The sequence below is a fragment of the Pongo abelii genome, chromosome 6, assembly GCF_028885655.2.
Source record: "Pongo abelii isolate AG06213 chromosome 6, NHGRI_mPonAbe1-v2.0_pri, whole genome shotgun sequence".
NCBI classification, from domain to species: domain Eukaryota; kingdom Metazoa; phylum Chordata; class Mammalia; order Primates; family Hominidae; genus Pongo; species Pongo abelii.
Window position 1 is genome coordinate 132,360,160 of NC_071991.2, and position 27,331 is coordinate 132,387,490.

At 36.1% G+C, this 27,331-nt stretch overlaps 1 protein-coding gene across 25 annotated transcripts in view; it reads left to right on the top strand.

The window, feature by feature from the left end:
- The window catches only part of AGBL3 (AGBL carboxypeptidase 3), a 169,970-nt gene that overhangs the window by 20,858 nt on the left and 121,781 nt on the right, over positions 1-27,331 (top strand). For 15 of the 25 annotated variants that reach the window (XR_008527263.2, XR_008527264.2, XR_008527265.2 and 12 more), the window contains one exon: positions 22,967-23,074. Coding sequence is in view for 21 of the 25 variants with exons in the window: in XM_054559842.2 (XP_054415817.1) it covers positions 22,967-23,074 (108 nt within the window). In the remaining 4 variants the exon portion in view is untranslated. The other 10 variants (XM_054559855.2, XM_054559856.2, XM_054559858.2 and 7 more) reach the window with 7 other exon arrangements.

Genomic DNA, 27,331 nt, shown 5'->3' on the forward strand with positions numbered 1-27,331 from the left:
TCATAGATGGAGGCTATGCCGGAATGGCTGTGAGCTGTAGTCCTGCTATTTGTGGCTCTCTGTCTCTTTCTCTTTATTTCCTCCTTGTAGGTCTGTCTTCTTCTTAGTGTATCTTTATCTTCTTTTACCACTTTCTGCCTTTTTCCTTTTTTCCATTTCTTTTCCTCTTTCATTTTCTCTTTCTGCTCCTTTGTCTTTTTCCCACTTTCTGCTTTTTCCTTTAATGGATGTTTATGAAACTGAAGAGTATATATTTTAGTATATATAGATTTTAATGTTTCTGTATGTGTCCATTCCCAAATTCATTTTTTGCTTTTCCAAGTAAAGCTTATAGCCTCATCTCTCCAATCCGTACACAGGCATGACAGAAACATCCCATTGTTCATCATCTTTTCACTGCCATGACTTTCCACCTTTTGTTGATTGAGGCACGTAAACATATGTTATTGCCAGGTAGAGATCTTATGGACACTCATTGGTGAATAAAAAAAAATTACACATACATACTTTTTATAACTACACTTATTGCAGTGCCTACTGGGAGTTCTTAAAAACTAAATTTTCTTCATATATCATCTGGCATATAGATAGATAGATATGGGGAGAAAGGACATGTGGAGAGAGAGAAAACACAAAAAATGATTTTTGTTCATAGAGGACAAAGGTAATTTTCCTCAAGAATTCCAAAGTTATAGGGTTAAAAATATATTAAAGAATTCATGCTTAATAGTACTAAACAGAATCACTTATTTACACAGATCTCTTCAAAGCTGGGTTTATATTTATCTTCTGCAGTATAGGACATCTCTCTCCCTTTTTCTCCTTTCAGTCCTTCTACTATCGTCCCCACCTCTCTTCTGCTACCACCCCCTCCAACCTCATTTTTGCTACAGCACCAGGTCAGGAAATAAAAAAGTCCAGCAGAGAAAACACTGCCATGCTACTGAATTTGAACCTTCTCCCAAGCCTTTCTTTTTGTACTTTGGTTCTGTTTCCTAGCCTCCTCATGACATATTTGTGGCAGAGGGAATGGATAAGGAGCAATAAAGGAAAATCCCTACTGCTCCTACTGTGACTTCTGCCTAATTTCTCTCCAGTAGCAGTGACGAGAGAATGAGAGCAGAAGAGACCCAAAAGGAAGAGGAAAGCAAGACCCCGTCGGCCCACTGCTTCTCAGTGTCACTTCCAGCCAAATGTGCTCATTCCACTCAACTTGGTTCCACCTCACCTAACTAGAAAACCCTTCTGTCACATCTTTGCCACACCTTTCTTTTCCTTAAATTTCCTAGCCCTCACTTTCAGGCGTCATTTTGCCCTCAGTCACAGGAGTCACCATCAGCAGCTCAGAGTGGGGAGAGTTTCTATTTTCCTTAGTTGCTTGGTAATCCCCCACTGTTACTGCCGAGGTTCTTTCAGATGTGGGCAGCTGTGTTTCTGGCCTCTTCTATTGACATTCTAAATATAGTTTCTAACCAAAATATTGTTGTAAGAGTGGCTAGAATTTGTGGTGCCTCCTTTCAGATATCTTACATAATAAATAGGCTTTGGGCTCTGTGAATCCAGCCTCCACCCTGGTGAAGGTGCAGCCTCTCTCAGCATACGTTTCCCATGATCCCTAGAGTCATGATGTCACACAGCTACTGGTCACACTATCTGTGCAAGGTATAGTCATGCTGGATAAAAGCTTTATTTTGGGCTATGCCACTGTTCATTTTCAGTCTGTGCCCCTGAAATTTTTGCAAGCTCTGCTGGTCCTCAAGCCAACTGGAACACCCAATACAATACATCCTTGTGTAGGAAGAATCAGAATCTTCTCCCACATGTGTCCTTGATGGCTTTTTCCACTTTGCTTGCTAGCATTTCAGAAAGTTTACTTCCCACAGTCTTACATATTGCTCTAGACCTTGCTTTTGTCACTTGACTATTGCAAAGATTTTACAAATTTGAATATTTGAAAGGACTTATAAGACTTCACAGAGCATTCTTCTGTGTGGCTTTTATTTAAAGGCACAGGATACAGTGCAGCAAGAGAAAGATACTGTGGCAAGCATTGGGAGCCAGGTGTAAGCTTTCCAGGGGCTTTATTCACACATACACTGCCTGTCTTCAGATTGAAACACCAAGATCTATGTGATGCATCTTAGCTTCAGAAAACCTCAAGGCAAAAGTTCCCATCTGGGTTTTTAGACCCCTGTAGTCATGACATCAAGCCAGGCTGTCTTCCTGATTCTGCCAAATGAAAACCATCAGTAAACAAACTGGCCATGCGGGGGACATGAAACTCTCAGGGGGAGTTTCAGACAGTAAACAGCACATCATTAATCTTACTGTTCTTATCTTGGCCAAGAGTCAAAGCTGGACAGCCAGAATTCCCCAGAGGTAAAAATAGAGCTTTTCTAGTCCAGCTATAAATTAACTCTGTCTTACACAGTCATCTATCTTGAAAGACTTTCCATATCAGTTTATATATATTAGTCTCCTTTTTTATAAACTGGTACATCAGATTTCATTAAATGGATGAATCAGAATTTCTTTCACTGGTACCTTATTAATGAATTTAAGGGGTTTCCAGTCATTGGCTCTGACAAAACTGCATAAATATCCTTTTATGTGTGGCCTAATGCATATATACATACATATTTTGGGGGTACATTCCCATAATTTCTAGTATAAGGATACTGTCAAATTTTCCTCCAAAAAGAGTTGCATCAATTTATAGTCATAAAAGCAAATAGTTTATGAGTATGGTCAGGGGTCCTCAGGACAACTCATATTCAACGATTTGCTACAAGGACTTGCAGAACTCAGAGAAGCCATTATACTCATGGTTATGGTTTATTATGTCCCTGAAAGGACACAGATTAAAATCAGCAAAGGTAAATGGCGTATAGCAGTGGTCCCCAAACTTTTTGGCACCAGGGACCAGTTTCGGGGAAGATAATTTTTCTATAGATGTGGGGGGATGGTTTTGGGATGAAACTGTTCCACCTCAGAGCGTCAGGCATTAGTTAGATTCTCATGAGGAGCACACACAACCTAGATCCCTTGCATGCACAGTTCACAATAGGAAGAGCTTGTGCTCTTATGAGAATCTAATGTTGCTGCCGATCTGACAGGAGGCAAAGCTCAGGTGGTAATGCTCGTTCGCCCACTGCTCACCTGCTGCTGTGTGGCCTGGTTCCTAACAGGCCATAGACCAGTACTGGTCCATGGCCTCAGGGCTGGGGACCTTTGCTATGCGGCAGAGTCCAGATGAGACCAAGCACAAGCTTCCAGTTGTTCTCTCCCTGTGGAGTCTTAGAAACAGCACTTCATTCTCCCAGCCATAATGTGAGATAATATGAAGTGCTGCAAATCAGGGAAGCTCATCTAGCTTTGATGTCACTGGTTTCTATTGCAGGTTGGTTATATTTACATTAAGTGCCCACATGGCTGACCTTAGTTACTTAGTCTCTGGCCTTTCCAGGGGTCAAAATTGATACTGTGTGTCCAAGGCCTCTACCACCACCACTACCACAATAAATCAATTGTTAGCATAAACTACTATCTGACATAGCCCAAGGTCCCAGGTAGACAAAGATACTCTTAATGAGGCAAGGTATTCCAAGGCATCAGAGGCTATCTCCCAAGAGTTTAGCAAGGTCCAAACCTTTACAATGTGCAGGGTTTGGACAACCAAGGCCTGCTGAGTTAATTATTTACACACAGGCTACCCACCGTCCCTTGGCCTAGGCTTTCTTTAACAAAGAGCCTAGTTTGTAACTAGTATAATTATCTCCTATTTTAATATTCTGCTATTTATACGTTTTAACAAACTTGTGCATAAATATTCAGCATAGAAATTAACTCATAATTAAGTAGATCCAGTTCTTACTCAGCCCATTTTTCATTGATATTACATACCAAGGAGGCTGTGATTCAATTTTCCAATACATTTGATCATCATATGACTTTACCTAAGGTAGAGGAATCATACCAGCAATACCAATGTTATACGGTATCTGCAGTATTGTAGTAGATGTAACCTGAAAAATAAGAATCAAAAGATAATGGCCCATTACCTCTGTCATTAACAATTAATTGGTCCAGTTCATATTATATCTTATGACCAGAATGTCTCCCAGAGCAATGCCACTCAAGTTTGCAGGCTTCCATTCAACCTTTTCAGCTTCTAAGAGTAAGGCTAGTCTTAGAAAACTGACTTCACCTTTTTAGGCATCTAGTATAATTAAGCTAAGAGACTACAGTCTCTTGCTCTGAGCCTCTCTCAAAACACCAGTGTAATACTAGATTTTCCTCATTACCTATTTCATTTATTTATTCCTGTGCCTTGGCTATTTCTCCTATTTTTCACTTGTCATAATTTTTTACCCACACATTTTCATCTTTGGAAGAGTTGTTAGGCTTAGCCACTGTCCTGGTCTAGATTGCCAGCAGTAATACCAGTCTAGCTTGTGCTTCCTTTCAGCTCATTCCCTTTTATTTAGAGTAAGGATATATAGGTACAGAACTAGTGGGCTATCTTGACCACCAGGAAATACAGCTGCATTCACTATCAATCTGAATTTTACCAGGTGGGGTGAAGACACAGTCCACCCCGTTAGGCCCATAGCAATTCTGACATAAAGGTTGAAAGGTAAGTTTCTTGCTTAAGAATGATTCCTGTTTCTAGCACCTGCAGTCTCCAACCACTGCCCCAGGCTGGAAAAAAAAAGAAAAGTTGAGGTGACTGGAGAAATCGCTTTGTAGTTTGTACCAGTGTCCTCCTCCATCCCTTCCTCTCCAGATCCACCATACAAGTAAAAGAATTCGTCAAGTGGGGACCCACTCTTGTCCCCCTCATGTTGAATGTGCATACACATGAAGGTATATATGTCAGCCCTTCCTGCCTTTATCACCCCCCATTTTAGAGAAAAAAAGTTTCAATTACCTTTTCCAATTCTCTAATAAACCACTAGTCCATTTTGATGTGATATCTTTTTGCCCATCATTAGACACTATGGGCTGTAAAGTGTGTTTCTTGGTCTGAAGAAATATAACTTGATGGTCCAAATTGCCACAGTATCTTCTGTTTCAGTCCTTTTATAGTATTTTAAGCATTTTGTGTCCATCTACCTCTGGGGGTGCAAAGCCTAGTTCAGAGTAAATGTCTAGTCCTGTCAGGACCCTTTTATAGTCTCTGGGGGCTACCACAGCATACTGATGTAGTTACTTGTCAGTTGTGTGTGCCACCTTCTCCCCAGGAAATCTGCCCATAGCCACCTGCGGTCTCTATCTCTCTTGAAGTATTTATTTATATTTTGTGCCTCAGAGGGAGTAAGAGAAATATGCCAACAATCAGCCCATGCCTACATTCCTACACCTCTCCCATTTCCATTTATTTCATGGACCCACATGCCTACCTCAAGTAAACACACCAAGTTTCCCACTTACTGGGTCCAGTCATCATCTGATCCTGGAAGAGTGTTCTTCTGGTGGGCATTGACACATCCTACTTTAATGTGCCCCTAAATTCCATGGTGATTTCCATAGGATGGTGCCCCACATGGGGCATCTAATAGACTAGTTTTTCATCGCCTATCTATTTTACCATATGGCCAGCCATTGGCACATCCAAACTTTGATTATTTTTAAATGGAACTTTTATACTTGTTCAGTTTTTTCATCACTGCAAGGACAGCATATAGTTCAGCCTGAGCAGATTGTTCTTACCTTCTTCAATCAGAACTTTTCCATCATCTGATGTAGTACAGTAGTCTTCCAAACAGGATATTGACTATCCACCTTAGAACTGCCATCAGTCAACCTAGCAGCTCTCTTTCAATAGAGAGCTGTTCACAGGGCGCTGCCCAGGTGGCCATAGGATTTGGTGGCTCCTCAGCTGATTTCAAAGTAGGCTCCAGTGGAAAAAAGACCTCCTGCACATGAACAGAATGAGTACCTCCTTGCACTGTCCCAGTAACATTGTCCTGTATAAACCGTTTCCATTTATTATGGAGCCCTTCTGGGCACTGCCTTATTAGAGTGTTTCTTTCACATCACTTAAGGCATTGTGGGCATTTCAGCTTTCACGGTTATATGTCCTTCAGTATAATGGTTAATTTTATGTGTCAGCTTGACTGGGCCACGGGATGCCCAGATAGCTGGTAAAACATTATTTCTGGATGTGCCTCTGAGGGTGTTTCTGAAATAGATTAGCATTTGAATTGGTAGATTCAGTAAAGAAGATTCACCATCACCAATGTAAGGAGGTGGGGCATCATCCAATCTATTGAGGGCCTGCCTGAATAGAACAAAAGGATGGAGGAAGGGTGAGCTCTCTCTTCTTGAACTGGGATATTCATCATCTGCCCCAGACATCAGAGCTTCTAGTTCTCAGGCTTTTGGACTTGGACTGAATTACACCACCAGCTTTCCTAGTTCTACAGCTTGTACACAGCAGATTGTGAGACTTCTCAGTCTCCATAATTTGTGACAATGTATATATGCATATGTGTATATTCACTGATATAATAAATACACACACACACACACACACACACACACACACACACACTACTGGTTCTATTTTTTCTGAAGAACCCTGACTAATACATTCAGTCACAGGGGCATTTTCAACTAATGACCAATAGCAAGTTAGTAATTGGTTCTCAAATGCTGTATATCTTACAGCTGCATCTGAAAATTTTCTGGTCCAAATTCTGGCAGTCACTGCTGGATGGTGCTAACAGGCTTTTTCCATAAGCCCCAATCTCTGGTACATACAGGGCTACTGTAGAGAAAATGTGTCGGTACCAGCAGCCCAGTTTCTAACACGTCATTGATTAAAGGTGTAATCTATTTTTGTGCAACAGGTATTCTATACTATTTCCAACTAAAATCTGTGGGCTTGGACAATTCTATAGATTCCCATTAGCAGGTATGCTGGATAAAGGGCAAATTTACATGCCTTCAGTTTTACAGTATTAGGTAGGGAAGTGTTGTTCCCCAATCAGATGTAAAATCCATCCCAATACATTCAGGTAAAGGAGATACATCCAGTTCACATGAAGTCCATTTAAATATTTCAGTTTTAATCTCAACTTTCACCTTAATTTCATCAACCATTTCATGGCTAAATCCTCCCAACCTAACTGTAGTCCACATTAGGATTTCACCAACAGATTTTGGAACCTCAGTGCATTGGTCTGCCATGTCAAAGAGTCCCAGAAAAGCTTATTATCCACCCCCTGTCCATTTTAACCACATGTGCATGTAGCCCATGTCCCCAAACAAGGATCAGACTAAAGGACCCTGACCCTTTTCATCAGTCTTTATCCATATTAGTTTGTGAGACAATTGCCACAGATGATTTGAGGTAACATTTTTCATTGTCCTTTTTGCCTTTCAGCTTTGTTAATTCCTCCAGACTAAGGTAAATAGAACAGATTTGTTTAAAGCTCTTCAAAGTCGGGGTATGCCAGGAGCTCCCATTGGTCTATGTAATCTCCAATAGTGCTTCATTAAGACCTTTGATCCCATCAGTGTCCAACCTGCTGGGATGAGTCCCTTGATTCTTCCTTTTGTCTTTCCCTATTCTTTCATGACTCATGTTATTTTAGCTGTCAGTTTTTTCAGCATGTTATTTGTCTCTTTGTTGGAAACCCTGAAGCTAGTGTCTGTAGCTTGGACCAGCTGAAATTCAAGCTTGGCCCAGTGTCAGGATTTGCCTCAACACTTTACTGTAATTTTAGCTATTACACATAATAACTGAGAGATTGTATATTTAGCTTGTTTCTTGTCGTTTTGCATTTCCTTATGCATCCAGTGAGCCAACTCTTTGGGAGTTAGATTTATCATTTCTAAATTCCAGTGGTGACTTTTACTCCTAGTAACTGGTTGCAACACAGCTGCTACTTCACACTATGGTGGCCCAGTGGCCATACAGAATCAAAGGTTTGTCAACTCCTACCCTCTTACCCTTCCTTTTCCCAAACCATTCTTTCGCCACATTTCAGTGAGTCAGGGTAATTCTAGTGAATCCCACTTCTGATGTCACCTGTGATCAGGAGTCCTGAAGACCACCCCAAGGTTCGATGATTCATTAAAAGGACTCGAGAAATTCAGAAAAACCATGACATTAATGGTTGTGACTTGTTACAGTGAAATGATACAGACTAAAATCAGCAGAATTAATTTAGGGCAGAGTCCAGGAGAGACTAGATGTGGGCTTCCAGTTGTCCTCTCCTGGTGGAGTTTTATAGACAGCACTTACTTCTTCCAGTCATGATGTGAGATAACACTCATGAAGTACTGCTAATCAGGGAAGCTCATCCAGCCTTGGTGTCCAGAGTTTCTATTAGGGGCCAGTTATGTCTGCATGGAATGCCCATGTGGCTGGCTTTAGTTATTCAGTCCCCAGCCTCTCCATCCAAAATTAATATAATGTGGCCCAGAACCCCCCACCACAACTCACATTATTAGCATAAACTATCTGATGTAGCCCAAGGCCCCAAGTAGACAAAGAAACTCTGAACAGGCAGAATATTTCAGGGTCTTAGAGGTTATCTCCCAGGAGTTGGACAAGGTCCAAATCTTTCTTTGGATGTACAGGGTTTGGACAACCTAGGCCATCTGAGTGCTGCACAATGAGAGTACCTATTTTCCCATACTCTCATCAATACTGTTAATCACTCATTCTGGTTTTTGACAATCTGATATTGTTTACTTGATATGTGTTTTTTGTTCATGTATTCTTTATGGATGAGATTGGAACATTTTATCTACTGACTTCATATAAGCTACCTGATAAAATCCTTTGCCCATTTTGCTATTGATTGGACTTTTTTTCTTCTCAATCTGTAAGTGCTTTCTGTCTATGCAAGAGATTTGATTACTGTGTCTTATATGTTGCATGCTATTTTTCTCAGTTTTTCATTTGCCTTTTTGTCTTTGTCATGCATAAATTTGTAATTTTTATGTAGTTACTTTGTCTATCATTTTTAAATGATTTCTGGGGTTTTGAAATTTTCATACTTCTTTCTTAGTAGTATCCAAGTGTATTTTTTGTGATTAAACTTTTGATCCATCAGGAATCCATTTTGATATAAGAAGTAAACTTCCAATCCAGTCCTATTATTAAATGCCTGGTGAGTTGTTCCAACAAAATTTATTAAATGAATTATCTTTTTCTACCCACTTACAATGCCACATGTATGATATACTAAACTTTTAGGTCCAATTTTGAATTCTGTTCCATTAATCTGTCTTTCGATATGCCAGCATGAAACTGTATTACTATAGCTTTTAAACTATAATTCTGTTATGTGATAAACTTAGTTCCTTACTGTTTTACTGTGTTCAAGATTTTTCTGGCTACTTTTGCCTTATTATGTCTCTATATGGAATCTAAAATAAGCTTTCCTAGTTGTCCTAAAATAAATAAACTGGTAACTTTATTGTGATCACATTAATTTATAGATTAACTTAAGGAAGAGTAACATACTTTTAAAATTGCACCTTCCTGTCCAATAATAAGATTTGTTTTCCTTTATCTAGTTATCCTAGTTTTCCTTTATCTCTCTTATTATACTTTTAATTTTTTTTTTCTGCACCATTTCTAAGTTTATTGTTAGGTATTTTATTTTGTTGCTAAAATTATTTTTGTTGTGAGAATAGCAATTTCAAATAGAATATTTATTATTTTATATTTTCTAACTTGTTTACATACAGGAAAGTTATTTTTGTGTGTATTACTTTTGAAAATTGCCATACTTTGTTTCTAATATTTAAATTATTATATATGTTCCAATTGTACAGTTATCCTGTATTAATGTAATTATATCTCCTAATTTCCAGTTTTTATACCTTATATTTCTTTTTTGTACTAAATGCATTTACTGGTGCTGTCAAAAAATATTTAATAATGTTGCCTTTATCTTATTCTTCATTTTAATGGGACTAGTTTTACTGTTTTCTCATTAAGCAAATTATTGGCTTCTGGTTTAAAATAAATTTCTTTGATTCTGCTAAGGAGTTAACAATTTATTCTTATATTATTAAGAAAACTTTACCAGAAATTATTACTAAACTTTATTAAATGCCTTTTTAACATCTGTGGGGTAGAGGGATTATGATATTCTTCTCATTTGACCTATTATGTTGGTGAGTTATATTAGTTTTTTAATATTGAACCAGTTGTATAGTATTGAAATAAAGTGCAGTTAGTCATTGTGAATAATTTTTAGTGGGTTGCTGAATCCTGTTTTCTCATTTTATGCAGGATTTTTGCTTTAATATTCATAAATAAGATCAATTTTTAAAAATTTTCTAGCTTGTGTACATTTATCAGGTTTTGGTGTAGACGTTATTTAGAATTCTTTGCTTTAGAACAGTTTCAATAATGTTTTAATTAATGTTCTTTTTAATTTCGAGATAAATCTTCTAAAACTGCATATTTTGTTACTGTTTTAGAGAGACAGAGAATATTGTTATCATAAAACTTCTCAGTTTCTTCTTTGTTACATCTAAGTTTCCTATATATTCTATTCCAGGGACAGTTTTGGTTATTTATTTTCCTAGAAAAATACTTTTCATGCAGGATTTTAAAATTCATTTAATAAATTTAAGCAAAGCATTCTCCTAGAATTGCCATAATTTCCTTTAAAGATAGGAGATTTTTTTTCCCTTTGTCCTAATATTTTACATTGTGTTTTTGCATTCTTATTTTTCTCCCCTGAGTATGTTGGTAGGCTTTATCTTGTTAATTTTTTCAAAGAATCAGTGCTTGAAATTATTTATTAGTTCTAGTTTTGTGCTGTATTCTAATTTATTAGTTAATTTTTTTATAAATCGGATTTATTTAGATTTATTTTGCTCTTTATTTAACCTCTTGCTCTGTATTAACTTCTTACTTCCCAGTATTTTATTAAGAATGTTTTCAAATATGCAGATAAATTGAAAGGATTGTACAGGAACCCATATGGCCATCAACTAGATTCTTACAATCAATAATTTACTATATTGCTTTATCACATATGTAGCCATCTATCCATCCCTCTCTTTATCCATCAAGTCCTTTTAGTTTTTTATTCATTTAAAAGTAAGTTGCAGATATCCTTACATTTCACCTCTAAATACTTTAGCATGTATATTGTTACCTAGAATTCCTTTTTAGTTTTGAGGTACATTTTACAAAAGATGAAATTCACAAATCTAATTGTATCAATGAATTTTAACAAATTTAACAAATGCATACATTTGTGTAATCTAAACGCATACCACAGTATAAAACATTACTGTTATAATTACTTTTTAAAAATTACTTAGGTGTAAATCTAACAAAACATGTATAAGACTTGCATTCTTAAAACTACACAATGTTGATGAAATAAATAAAAGACGATCTAAATAAATCAAGAAATATACCATGTTCATGATTAGGACTCAGCTCAACGTGGTAAGATGTCAACTCTCCCCAGTTGACATATAGGTTTCAAGAAATTCCTATCAGGATTTCTTTTTGTAGATGTAGACAAAATTATTCTAAAATTTATATGGAAAGGCTAAAGAACTAAAATAACTTTTTAAAAAAGCAGCTTTGAAAATGAAGCATGAAATGGGATAAAGTAGCCTCTTACCTCAAGCTTTTATATAGCTACAGTAGTCAAAGCTATGTGGTATTAGATCAGTAGAAGAGAATAGAGAACTCAGAAGTAGAACCACACAAATATTCCCAAGTGGTTTTTGATGAAAAGTGAAAAAGCAATTTAATGGAAGAAAGCTTGCATTTTCAACAAATATTGCTGGAGAAATTGGATATCCACAGGAAGAAAAGAGAGAGACAAAGGAAAACTTCAACCTAAGTCTAACACCTTATACAAAAATGCATTCAAAATGAATCATAGATTTAAATGTAAAACATACAATTATAAATCTTTTTTAAAATAGAAGAAAATCTTTATGACCTAGAGCTAAGCAAAGAGTTCTTAGAATTGACACCAAAAACATGATTAATAAAAAATTGATAAATTGGACTTCAGAATTAAAAGCTCTTGTTTTGCAAAAGACCCTGTTAAGCAGATGAAAATACAGTGAAGAGGAGGAAAAACAAAGAGCAACATGCTTATGCCAGTTGATTCTATCTCCTTTTTTTATTTTTATTTTTTTTAAAAAAGCTTTCTCAGAAATTCCACCAGAAGTCATCTTTTATCCCTCATTGACTAGAATTATATTGCATGGCTACTCCTGGCCACAGGCAAGCCTGAAAACTTAAGGTTTTTTAATGGAGGTACATTGCTACCCTGATAAATTCAGGTTTTAGTAAGTAAGGAAGAAAGTTAGAATGAAAATGTGGAGGACAACTAGCAATGTATAGGAAAACTAGCAGTGGAAATTTGGAGGACAGCTAGCTGAGTGCAGGGCCTTATACTCCTAAATACTCTTTTGTTCATGTAACTGTGGACTAACTTGAACAACTACTTGAATCTGCATATGGAAGTGGCTTATCCTGGCAATTACTTAACAAAGTCACCAATTCTGCCTTATGGAAAATAGTCATCTTTTATATCTGCCACATAAGACAAAATAAAGTGGCTCCTCAGCACAACTTTGGAAGTGTGAAATCTTTTGGAGGAATACTTAGATTTGTATACCCTTGAAAAGAAGAAGTTATGTGAAATTTTGTGGCATGTGATTTAAATGCAGAACAAACTGTCTGCTATAGTTGCAAACAGTTTAAAGGCTTGAATATTACTAACTTGTAATGATGTATGTAACTGTCCTGAGAATCTTGTGCTAGAAAACTAAGAGGATGTAATTATCAAATTAGATGAGAACCAGATACAGACTAAAAAGGAATTAAATAACTAAGATGAAATGGACACATGACTGGCAAGACACGAAGTACTGAAACTGACTCAAGAGGAAATAGAACATCTAAAGAGACATATAACAAGTAAAGAGATTTAATTAATAATAGAAAAACTACTACAGAGAGTAGCTTAAACCCAAATAGCTTCATTGCTGAATTCTACCAAACATTTAATGTTTAGAACATTCTACCAAACAATTCCTAATTCTTCAAAAACTCTTCCAATAATAGAAGAGGAAGGAATGCTTCCCCATTCATCCCTATGAGGCCAGTATTACTCTGATAACAAAACCACACAAAGACATCACAAGAAAACGACAGTCTAATATATATTATGAATATAGATGTAAAATTCATCAGCAAAATACTAGCAAACTAAATCCAGCAACAAATAAAAAGAATATATATCATGAACAAGTGGAATCTATCCAGATATGTTGTTTGTTCCCTGTACCCAAAAATCAATTAATGTGATAGAACATATCAGTAGAATTAAAAAGAAACAAGATAATTTCAATAAACATAGAAAAGACATTTTAAGAAATCCTAAACCCTTTCATGACAAAAACACTCACCAAATTAGGAAGAGAAAGGAATGTCCTCAATGAAAGGCATCTATGGAAATCCCACAGCTAATATCTACTTAATGGTGAAAAGACTAGATGCTTTCCCCATAAGGTCATGAACAAGACAAAGATACCCACTTTTCCACTTTTATATGACATTGTAATGGAGGTTCTAGCCAGGGTAATTAGACAAGAAAAAGAAGCTTAAAAAGTCCAGATTGGAAAGAAGGAAGTAAAACTATATTTGCCAATAAAATAATTTTGTACATAGAAAATCCTAAGCAATCCACTGAAAAAAACTTTTAGAACTAATATATGAGTTCGGCAAGGTTGCAGAATACAAGATTAATATATAAAAATCAATTGTATTTCTATGTGCTTATAATAAACAACCCTAAAATGAACTCATGAAAACTATTCAATTTGCAAAAGAATAAAATATGAATACATTTAGGTAAAAAGTACAAGACATACTCTGACAACTACAAAACATTACTGAAAGAAAAGAAAGATCTAGGTAAACAGACATCCCATGTTTATGGATCAAAAGACTTACTATTATTACAATGACAGTCCTCCCCAAATGAATCTACAGATTCAATGCAATTTCCATTAGAATACCAGTGGGTTGCTTTGTAGAAATTGACAGACTGATACTAAAATTTATATAGAAACTCAAGGAACCCAGAATGGCCAAAAAAAGAAAAAAAAACTTAAGAACAAATTTGAGAGCTCACACTTTCTGATTTCAAAACTTACTACAAATAGTAATTTAGACAGTGTGGTACTGTCATGAGGATAGACATATAGACCAGTGAATAAAATTGGAAGTCCAGAAATAAGCCCATGTGTCTGTGGTGAACTGATTTTTGACAAGGATGGCAAGACTATTCAATAGGAAGAGCATTGTCTTTTCAACAAATGGCGCCCAGACAACTGGATAGATAACCACATGCAAAATAAAGAAGTTTGTCCCTTACCTCACACCATATACAAAAATTGATTCAAAATGGATCAAGATCTAACTAACAGCCTGAACTATAAAACCCTTACAAGGAAACATAGAGGCAAATCTTCATGACTTTGGATTTGGCAATGGATTCTTAGGTATAATGCCAGAAGCACAAGCAACAACTGGAAAAAAAATAGATGAATTGAACTTTATCAAAATTGAAACTTCTGTGTTTCAACAGTAACTGTCAAGGAAATGAAAATAAAACCCATAGAACAAGAGAAAATATTTGAAAATTATTTATCTGACAAAGGACTTCTATCTAGACTATATAAAGAACTCTTACAACTCAATATTAAAAAGACAAATTTTAAAGTGTGCAAAGGATCTAAATATTTCTCCAAAGTAGATGAACAAATGGCCAATAAACACATGAAAATATGTTCAACATCTTTAGTCATAGGGAAATGCAAATTAATACCACAATAAGATACCTCTTTACCCCCACTAGGATGACTAGAATCAAAAAGTCAGATAACAAGTGCTGACAAGCATGTGGAGAGATTGGAACCCTTATACACTGCTGTTGGGAATGTAAAGTTGTGCAGCTACTTTGGAAACCTGGTATTTCTTCAGAAAGTTAAACATTGAGTTACTATTTGACCCAGCAGTTCCACTTGTAGGTATGTACCCAAGAGAAATGAAAACATATACCCAAACAAAAACTTACATACAAACGTTAATGGCAGCATTTTTCTTAGTGCCACATGGTGGAAACAACCCAAATGTCCATCAGTGGATGAATGGAAAAACAAAGTACGGTATTTCCACACAATATAATATTAATTAGCCATAAAATGGAATGAGGTACTGATACATGGTACAACATGGATGAACTTTGAAAACATTATGCTGAGTGATAGAAGCCAGACACAAAAGAACAAATAATGTGATTCTAATTATGTGAAATGTCTAGAACAGGCAACTATATAGACAAAATAGCACATATGCCTACATCTCACTCAAGGTTAGTGTGGTAGTGTTGGGATTTTTTGTATTGTTTTTTTCTGTTCCCTTTCCCCAGATGCAATGGTTTTCTACTAATGTCTTATTATAGATCAAGTATTTTGTTCCATAAAGGGAGATGCATAGATGGGTCTAGGTGGAGTTTGGCAGAGGCTGCTGTTCCCCTCCCCAACACAACACCACAAGAATAACTTTCCCAGGATTCTCTTTGATCTTCCTTGTGAGCACCTGGTGGGATTCCCGGAGGAAAAGTCTGAAAGTGGGTGCTAACCCACTTATATCTACAGCCCCAAGGGGCTTCACACTCACATTTGGCTTTTAAAAATTTATTTTAAAAGTTTTAGCTGTGCCTTCTTACCAGATTATATGAAGTTCAGCAGCATTTGCCTTCAGTGGGCAACTACTGAGGTCCAGTTTCACCTTGCAGGTTTCTGTCTTTTCACAGACTTTGGAGCATTTGGTTGCCCTGCAACCTCTTCTATGGTGGGTTGGCAAAAAGTCATTAATTTGCAGTTTGTTAGTTTATTTTTTTGTTGTAAGGGTGAGGATGACACTTTTTTTTTTTTTTTTTGAGATGGAGTCTCATGCTGGAGTGAGTCTCACCAGGCTGGAGTGCAGTGGTGCGATCTCGGCTCACTGCAACCTCCACCTCCCAGGTTCAAGCGATTCTCCTGCCTCCGCCTCCTGAGTAGCTGGGACTACAGGCACGTGCCACCACGCCCAGCTAATTTTGTATTTTTAGTAGAGACGGGGTTTCACCATGTTGGCCAGGATGGTGTCCGTCTCTTGACCTCATGATCCGCCTGCCTCAGCTTCCCAAAGTGCTGGGTTTTTTGTTTTTGTTTTTGTTTTTTTAACATTCTGTATCTCTTAGCTGATATTGGAAATCTGACCTGTAATTTTCAAAAGTGTCAAAGTCATGAAATATAAGGAAAGACTGAAAAGCTGTTCTATATCGAAGAAAACTAAAATACACATTAAAGTTCAATGTAATATGTGTTTCTAAAGTGGATCCTTTTGCTATAGAGGACATTATTTATACAACTGTCAAAATTTTAAGTCTAAGGATTAAATATTAGAAATAAATCAGTATTAATGTCCTGATCTTGATGGTTGTATTATGGTTATTTATATAAGAGGATTTCTTTCACTGGAGGAAATATAAGTATTTGGAGAGGATGGGGTATTATGTTGGCAAATATTTCAGGGAAAAAAAGGTTTTTTTCCTGTTATTGCAACTTTTCTGTATGTTTTCAACTGTTTCAAATAAAAAGTTTAAAAACCACATGCCTAGGAATAAATCTGATAGACAAGATTTCTATGAAGAAGCAATAAAGCATTGAGAGAGATTTTTAAAAGACCTAAGTAAATAGAGGGAAATAGCATGTTCATAGATTGGGAGACTCATTATTTTAAAGATGTCAGTTATCTCCAAACTGATCTACATGTCCCATGCAATACCAGTCAAAATCCCAATTGTGATTTTTTTATAGAAATTGACAAGATACTTTAAAAATGCATATGGAAATGCCAACGACCTCTTAAAAGGACAAAAAAATTGTAAGATTTACTAGCTCTTAAACCTTAATAAAGTTATAGTAATATATGGCATTGCTGAAAGGAAACAGGAATGGAATGGAACAGAGAGCTTAGAAACAGACCTATGCATATATGGTCATTATGACAAAGGTAGAACTGCAAGAGAAAATTAAAGATGGTCTTTTCAGTAAATAATACTGGAATAACTGGATTTCCATATGGAAAAAGTGAAATCTCACCCCAACCTTATGCACAAAAGTCCATTTTAAATGGGTTATGGATATAGAAATGAAAGGTAAAACAATAAGACTTCTAGAAAATAATACAAGAAAATATCTTCATAATATTAAAATCTGGAAAGGCTTAAACAGAACATAAAATACCCTAATCATAAAGAAAAAGACTGATACAATTAAAAACCTCAGTTCATCAAAAAATAAAATGAGGCAAACAACAGATTGGGAGAATATATTAATATTTGCAATACATAACTGACAAATAGATCATTTCTGGAATATACAAAGCATTTCTGAAAGTAATAAGAAAAGACAAACAACCCGGTAGGAAAATGGGCAAGAGACTTGAATGGGCACTTTATAAAAAATGATATTCACATGGCCAATAAACATATGAGATAATATCAACCTTATCATGAAGTCTTGTTGTGATTTTAATTTGCTATTCCCTGATTGTTAATGAGACTGAGTACTGTTTCACAGACACCTTGCAAGGTTAAATTTAACTTATACTAAGGAATAGTGAGCATATGGAGCAAACAGAACCTTTGTGACCCGCTGGTGGGTGTGTAAATTGGTATAATCATTTTGGATGATAGCTTGGCGTTATTTACTGAAATTGATACATGCCCTGCAACCTAGAATTTTTACTCCCAGTTGTATACCTAAAACTGATGTGAGCACAGGTGCTCTAAGCAATATGTATAAAGCTGTTCATAGCACCATTTTTCTTAATAGCTCCAAACTGAAACAGCCCAAATGTCCATTATAAATAGAAATCGATAAATTGTAACATTTTGTACAATATTATATATCAATGAAATAAGCAAATTTCAGCAATATGCCACAGTGTGGATTGATTTCATGAATATACGTGAAAAACAGCACAGAAGAATACCATATACTGTGTGATTTTAATTTTATAAAGTTCAAATATAGGCAAAGCAAAGCAATAGTTTTATTTACACTTCTGTATATAAAAACTATATTATACACATGCATATATATGAATGCTTAAGTGGTAAAATTATAAAGGAGAGTAAAGAAATGATTGCATTATATTAAGACTAATGGCTACTTTTCAAAGGGAGGGAGAGGCTGGTGATGGGAAAGGGGCATGAGTGGAGTATGTAAGGTGCTTGCAATGTAATATATCTTGGCCTGTGTGGTATTTGCTTTGTGATAAATCAGTAAGCTGTAGTTCTTTGTTTTTGCACTTTTCATAAGTATAATACCTAATAAACATTTAAACATTTGCTTTGTTTCTGGCCCTGTGAAATGTGGATAGACGTATGTTTTGGTAGATTTTTTTAATGGGCACAATTGACAAAAAGATGAATACATCAGTGGAACAGAGTAAAATGTCCAGAAATAGACCAACGTGTATATTACCAAATGACCTTTGACAGAGGCACCAAAGAAACCCAGTGAGGGTAAGGAAAGTCTTTTCAGTAAGTGGTGTTGTAACAACTTAGCATACATGTAGAAAAAAAAATCCTTGACCTCTACCTCACTAGTAAACAAAAATGAATTCAAGACAGATCACAGACCTAAACGAAGCTATTAACCTAACATTATAAAGATCCTAGAAGAAAACATGGAACAATATCTCTGTAGTTATAGATAAGGCAACAATTCCTTAGGAGCCAGAAAGAAAAAAGAAACAATGAAAAATTAATAAAGTTGACTTCATCAAAATTTAAAATTTCTCATTAAGAGACAGTTAAAAATGAAAAGGAAAGCCACAGTCTATAAAAAATATTCCCAACACATATATGACAAAAGACTTGTATGCAGAATATATGAAGAATTCCTATGAACCAATAATCAAAACCTAATTTTAAAATGGACAAAAGACTCGAACAGACATTTCTCAAAGAATTATAATAATCAATAATCATATGAAAACATTTTTCAACATGGGAAATGAAAATCTGAACCACAATGAGATACCACTTTGCATCTACCAGGATGGCAAAAAATTTAAAAGACTGACAACCAAATATTAGAAAGCAGAGCAACTGGAACTCTAATACATTGTTGGTGGGAATGTAAAATTGCATAATCACTTTGTAAAAAGGTTTGACAGTTTTGTTTCTTAATAAAGGAAAATATACATGTATTCCCTGACCAGCAGTTTATCTCTTAGGTAAATAAAGACATAACTATTAGGTCCACTAATGGTCAAATTGTGGCAATCCATATTAGAGAACACTATACAGATGTTAAAAAATGACAAAGATCTATGTATATTAAACATCTCTAAGATGTTTAGTGAAGTGGGTGAGAAAAACAAATTGGTGATCAGTATATATAGAATGATGCCATATACATGAAGAAGACATTGTGGTTGACTCATTGTGGTTGATTGCATTGTAGTTGATTAAGTCAGTTAGTACAAGACACTTCCGCTGACAGTCATGTTGTTTTACATTTTACAACGGTAAGGCTTAGGATGAGGATGACAAAGTGGAGAGACATAAAGAAAGTGAGCTCTGGATGACCACTGAGTCACTGATTATACCATCCCTTGAATCCACTCTACTTCTGAGTTTCTAAATATGTGAAATAATATATTTTCTTAGCATATGCCAAAAGCATCTGAACTGGATGGTTGAAAGTGAGAAAGCCTAAAAAGATAAAAACCAAAATGTTGGCCGGGTGCAGTGGCTCATGTCTGTAATCCTAGCACTTTGGGAGGCCAAGACGGGTGGATTGCCTGAGCTCAGGAGTTCGAGACCAGCCTGGGCAACACGGTGGAACTCCATCTCTACTAAAATACAAAAAAATTAGCTGTTCATGATGGCATGCGCCTGTAGTCCCAGCTACTCGGGAGGCTGAGGCAGGAGAATCGCTTGAACCTGGGAAGTGGAGGTTGCAGTGAGCTGAGATCATGCCACTGCACTCCAGCCTGGGCAACAGAGCGAGACTGTGTGTCTGAAAAAAAAAAAAAACAAAAACCGAAATGTTGATATTTATTTCTCCATAATGAGACTGTGGATTTTTTTCTTTTTGCTTAAGCTATACTTTTAACTTTTACACAATAAACAAGTCCGATAAAAATAATTACTTATAAAAAGCATTCCAAATTAAACACCTTTAATTCAGAACCTCTATTATTTCTGGGATTTTCTGTGACTCCTGGATATCCCTTTTGTAAGATCATTTGCATATTACCATATCTCAGTGATCAAAAAGTGGGATCACCCAAAGATAAATCTGAGAACAGATAACAAGAAGTCTCACAGTAGCCAAGTGAAAAAAGATATACAAAATGGAATATCCTTACCAACTACTTAGGCTTTTAAATCTGCTATACTGATGGTTAGGACCTGAAGGAGTCTTCTTTTGCATAGAAGTTTTTTTTTTTTTTTCTTTTTCCTTGGAAGAAAATGAAACATATGGTGTAGGGCTGAAGGCATGGTGTTGTCTCAGCCAGTCCTAAGGCCTATGGAGAAAGGAGCTGAAGGCCAAAGCAAAAACCTTCACAAGGTGATCCATGAGACGTAATGGCACAAACAGCACTGATTTGGTGCGCATATGTCATGGTAACTGCTAAGCACAGTCTCCATTCTTCTGGGAACATGACTTTGACTAAAGGAGGACTCAAGAGAATGCAGTGTTTTTTCACAGCTCAAGAGTTTGCAGCTTTGAGAGAACTAGGAAACACATATTTGTTATGCACAGACATCTGAGTTCTCTTGGGAAAGTGATAGCCACCACTTTCAAATAGTTTTTTGAACAGCAGACATCAACAAGGATAGGAGGAAACTGTGATAATGCAAAGATGAATATAGAATTTTCCAGGCTACTTGACATAAAGATAGCTGCAAAATCTATCACTGAATAACAAGTCAAGAAGAAGTGCCTGTATCAGGAATCCATGTTGATGTTTAAGTCCATTACAGATGAAATTGCTTACTATGGAATACTCAGAAAATCTTGAAATGCTTCATTTCAAGCCAAAATCTTCTACTTAAACAACCTTGCTCTAGAGTAGCTTTTGTGCAGTGACGATATTGCCAGACATAAAACGTTTATGCAGTAGATGAATATTACATTATTTACATTTAAGAAATATATGGATAAGAACTTTGCATTGTTCAACCATCCATTCATTCATCTCTCCATCTGTCCATTCATCTGTCTGTCCATTTAATCTATAGACATCTAACTGAATGCTCACCCTGTTTCAAATACAATGTAAAGAACAATTTTAGTGGAACAGTGGATATGGGTATCAGAAGTGGGTTACATCTGATTCTCAAAACATGGCTCTCAGTAAGGGTACTCTAATAAACTGCAAACTTGACCCTTATATACAAGTTCTTTCTCCAGTTATAATGGTAGGGTTTCATGGTTCTTTACAATAAGGACTAGTTATTAATAAATAAAGAAGAGCATAAGCAGAAATTAATAAAATCTCTGTTTTCTTAACTGAGAAGTCTGGATTTCGTGCAACTTTTGAAAATCAGCATACACAGGCCGGGCATGGTGGCTCACGCCTGTAATCCCAGCACTTTGGTAGGCCGTGGCAGGCGGATCACGAGGTCAGGAAATTGAGACCATCCTGGCTAACACGGTGAAACTCCGTCTCTACTAAAAATACACACACAAAAAAAATTAGCCGGGCGTGGTGGCAGGTGCCTGTAGTCCCAGCTACTCGGGAGGCTGAGGCAGGAGAATGGCATGAACCCGGGAGGCGGAGCTTGCAGTGAGCTGAGATCACGCCACTGCACTCCAGCCTGGGCGACAGAGCAACACTCCATCTCAAAAAAAAAAAAAAAAAAAAAAAAAAAAAGAAAAGAAAAAAGAAAATCAGCATACACAAAGGCAAATAGCTGAAATTCCTAATGTTTTCAGAATGGGAGCTATTTTCTTAGTTCATTAATTTTGACAAGTTGGTTAAGACTTTCAACTAATGAGAAGATTTTTAAATAAAACATTTAAAGTTTTAATTATAATTTGCTTATCTTTATTATCAATTTATTTGGTCATGTGTGATTCATTTAACTCTACAATACAGTGATACACATTTACATCAATATGGTAGACTGTGTTTCTTCTGTAGCTAGATTTGACCCCTATTGATAATGTCAAATACACTTTTGTTGTTTAAGCAGATGTACACATAATCTCCAAAATGTTTGTCCAGTAATACTTGTTTGTCATCAAATTCTTTGTCCATTAAAAAAAAATACAAATAACTAGGGTAGTTAGGCTGTGATGTCATTTTTCCCCCATCAAATAGGTCATGGTCAGAAAGACCTGAGAGTAGTGCAGATGATGTTTAAGAAATTTGATCCTAAAAAGAAGGAAAGCTGATAGCTAAAGGAGAAGTGGCAGCGGTAGGGGGGCATCTAAGACTATCTTTCGAGAGATAAACCTGAACATGTTTATAAGATTTATCTTGACAGCTATTATCAAGCAAAGAAGCTGAAGGGAAAGGAAGAATAAAAGGTAGAGTAAGATTTCCCAGAGGTGGGACAGAATGGTATCAAGAGCTCAGGAGAAAGAGAATTGTGTTATATAATAGGTATAAAATCAGTAAGGAGCAAAAAGCAATCATGAAATTACTCAATATAATAATTCAGAAGAAGATATGAATGAAATGTCATAAGTTGTATTACAGTGTGACAATATTCATTATTCCAATGAACCCTTAGTAAAATCTTACCCCACACAAAACACTACATTTTAGTCTAGATCTATCAATGAATAATTTGAAAATATGCAATAAAATTTTTCTGTTTTATTTTGAAGTCATTTTCAAATAATGTTTCACTTTTTTTTCCAGATTGGACTCCTTCTTGTCCTGAGCCAGTGTATATCCCAACGGGCTTAGAAACAGAACCCCTTTATCCAGACTCCAAGGAAGCTACTGTGGTTTATCTAGCTGAAGATGGTGAGCACATAAGGACACGTGTTGCTGTAAAATATAATTTGGTACTTAGGTTAATCTCTTAGTTATATTTGTTTTGCTGTTTGTAGTGGAAATTTCAGATGACCAGTCCCTAAACGTAAAGATGTTTGTTTATATATTGATCCAAGTGTTGATTTAGAGCCAGTTATATTTTTGAAGGTGTATTGCAGTTTATGCAAAGTTACTTTAAAATTAAACATCATGTTGGCCATTAGAATGAAGAGTTATATTTAGAATGAATTTTGCTTCATATCAATTTTGAAAGATAAACCCAGTGAAGTGCTTTGCAACTATTGTTCCCTCTCCATGTACAGCTCACATTCATGCATTCGTTCAGATGTTTTTCTTTTAATTTCCTGACTCTGATGCATTTCTTGGTGTTATAATCTTTAAAAGAGAAACAATTACCCCACTTTGCAAAAAATCAAACATAGAAGTCTCAGAGTATATTCTCAACTATACTGCTCCTGAAGCACCAGCATAAGGAAGTATAGACTCCACAGAATTTCACCATCACAGTTTAATATCTTAGAGTGTTTTCGTATATTAAAGATAACTTCCAGGGAGCATATGTATTTTATTTAAGGAACTAGCAAGACAAAGAGAAATTCACAGAGGCTGCTTCCTGTACAGTAAGCAATTCTAGAAATCATATACTCACAAACAACTCACAAAAATATACTAACAATATTTTTAAACAAATGGAGTGAGAGGAATACCTATGATTTTTCCAATTTGATTGTGAATATTCACATGGTGAACATGCCTCAGAACTGCCATACATAACTGAAATGAGGTCTGATTTAGAAAAAACTAAAATAATTGAGATAAATAAGTCAGGGTCTTCTCAGGAATTAGATAGCATACTCAGAGTAATTTAAGAAAGTTTAATTAAATTTAATTTAATGAATTTTAAAAAGGGTAGACAGAGTTAATTGAGATTAACAAGGGATGGTGAAGCAACATAGGACTATCAACAGAGGAGAACCATGTCTGCTAGGCCTGAAAGGGTGAGAAGACAGAACTGGTCTCCAGACCTGTAGAATCCTTTAGGTATAGGAGAGGGCAGCCTCGAAACAATTGTGGCTTTTACTAAAGAAATAGACAACTGCCAACCTGTGGCACCGAAGGGAAAATGCTAGGAGGATAAATAACCCAATTTCACTCTCCTCCCAACTTCCCGTGTTCTACAAGTGCCTCCCATTGTCCATAGCCAAAGGGCAAGGGAACCTCTGAGGCAGTCAATACAGATCAGCCTCTTTGGAAACGTATAATGTGGAGAAGAGTAGAGGATAGATCTGTAGGTAGAAACAGAATATCCATCTCAATTAACCCACTTAATCTTATTTTTATGCCATACTTAGGAGTTGTGAAGATCTGCCTTTCCATGAGTTGAAAGGAAAGCTATAGAAACAAGGTTTCAGGATAAAAAAAAGTCTTGACTTACTTGATTTTCATTGAACATGTGAAAGATTAATTGTAAATACTTACCTTTTTCCATTTTTACAAATGACAAAAAAGAAGAATAGAAAAGGCAAATTTCGGTAGGTAAGATGTAATTTAAATGTCAATGAAAATTAAAATGTTCATATAAAGTTAAAAGCCTAGGACAGGGTACTGAAGAATGTGTCATACTGTGAGACATGGTTAGTTTTTATTTTGAATAAATTGAGGTAAAATGTAGACAGAATGAAATGTATAGATCATAAGTACACAATTTTGTGAGTTTTGAAAAATATATCATCTGTGTAACCAACACTCCTATCAAGATATGGAATACTTCCATCACCCCGGAAAGTTCCCATCTCTCCCCTTCTGGTCAGTCCGCAGCTCCAGCCCCAGGCAAACACTGGTCTGATTTCTGTCACCATAGATTAGTTTTGCCTGATTTTTAGCTTCATATAAATTCAGTTATACAGTAAGTACACTGTTATGTCTGAATTCTTTGACTTGGGATTATGTTTTCAGATTTATACATGTTAGCAGACTCTTTTATATTGCCAAATGGTACTCCATCATATAACTATACCACATTGTCTTTTTATGATATGTGTTCAAGATGTAAATGCTGTGTCATATATATATGATATAGTGAAATCTTCACTTTCATCTGTGGAAGTCCTTTTCATTTTCATAACAATATCTTTTGATGAGTAGAAGTTTTAAACTTCTATGAAGTCAATTACCAATTGTTTTTCTTTCAGATTTAGTGCATTTTGCATCCTTCCTACCTATAAACTTTGCTTTTCCCAAGATCACCTATTTTTTTTCAAGAAACTTTATTCTTTTCACTTTTTTATCTTTGTCTTTGATTCATCTAGAATCATTTTTTTGTGAATGGTTTGTGATATGGGTCAAGGTTCATTTTTTCCCACCTTTTAACAAAATTCATTCATCACTAGCTATTGAAAAGACTATCCTTGCATTGCCAAGTCAATCCTAAGCAAAAAGAACAAAGCTGGAGGCATCACGCTACCTGACTTCAAACTATACTACAAGGCTACAGTAACCAAAACAGCATGGTACTGGTACCAAAACAGAGATAAAGACCAATGGAACAGAACAGAGCCCTCAGAATTAATACCACACATCTACAACCATCTGATCTTTGACAAACCTGACAAAAACAAGAAATGGGGAAAGGATTCCCTATTTAACAAATGGTGCTGGGAAAACTGGCTAGCCATAAGTAGAAAGCTGAAACTGGATCCATTCCTTACACCTTATACGAAAATTAATTCAAGATGGATTAAAGACTTAAATGTTAGACCTAAAACCATAAAAACCCTAGAAGAAAACCTAGGCAATACCATTCAGGACATAGGCATGGGCAAGGACTTCATGTCTAAAACACCAAAAGCAATGGCAACAAAAGCCAAAACTGACAAATGGGATCTAATTAAACTAAAGAGCTTCTGCACAGCAAAAGAAACTACCATCAGAGTGAACAGGCAACCTATAGAATGGGAGAAAATTTTTGCAATCTGCTTATCTGACAAATGGCTAATATCCAGAATCTACAAAGAACTCAAACAAATTTACAAGAAAAAAACAAACAACCCCATCAAAATGTGGGTGAAGGATATGAACAGACACTTCTCAAAAGAAGACATTTATGCAGCCAACAGACACATGAAAAAATGATCATCATCACTGTCCATCAGAGAAATGCAAATCAAAACCACAATGAGATACCATCTCACACCAGTTAGAATGGCGATCATTAAAAAGTCAGGAAACAACGGGTGCTGGAGAGGATGTGGAGAAATAGGAACACTTTTAAACTGTTGGTGGGACTGTAAACTAGTTCAACCATTGTGGAAGACAGTGTGGCGATTCCTCAGGGATCTAGAACTAGAAATACCATTTGACCCAGTGATCCTATTAGTGGGTATATACCCAAAGGATTGTAAGTCATGCTGTTATAAAGATACATGCACACATATGTTTATTGCGGCACTATTCACAATAGCAAAGTCTTGGAACCAACCCAAATGTCCATCAATGATAGACTGGATTAAGAAAATGTGGCACATATACACCATGGAATACTATGCGGCCATAAAAAATGATGAGTTCATGTCCCTTGTAGGGACATGGATGAAGCTGGAAACCATCATTCTGAGCAAACTATCGCAAGGCCAAAAAACCAAACACCACATGTTCTCACTCCTAGATGGGAATTGAACAATGAGAACACTTGGACACAGGAAGGGGAACATCACACACTGGGGCCTGTTGTGGGGTGGGGGAGGGGGGAGGGATAGCATTAGGAGATATACCTAATGTAAATGACGAGTTAATGGGTGCAGCACACCAACATGGCACATGTATACATATGTAACAAACTGCACGTTATGCACATGTACCCTAGAACTTAAAGTATAATAATAAAAAAAAAGACTATCCTATGACCTATTGAATTGCCCAGCCACCTTTATTAAATGTCAGTTAACAATATATATGTAGGTCTATTTCTAGACACTTCATTCTGTTCCATTGATGTATTGATAGTTATGCCAGTACCACCATATTGATATTGTAGCTTTATCCATGGCAATCTACTTTGATATTCAATCTTTCTTTTATTAGCATTTGTATAGTGCATATATATTTTTCCATCATTTTACTTTTTTTTTTGAGACGGAGTCTCACTCTGTTGCCCAGGCTGGAGTGCAGTGGCGTGATCTCAGCTCACTGCAAGCTCCACCTGCTGGGTTCACGCCATTCTCCTGCCTC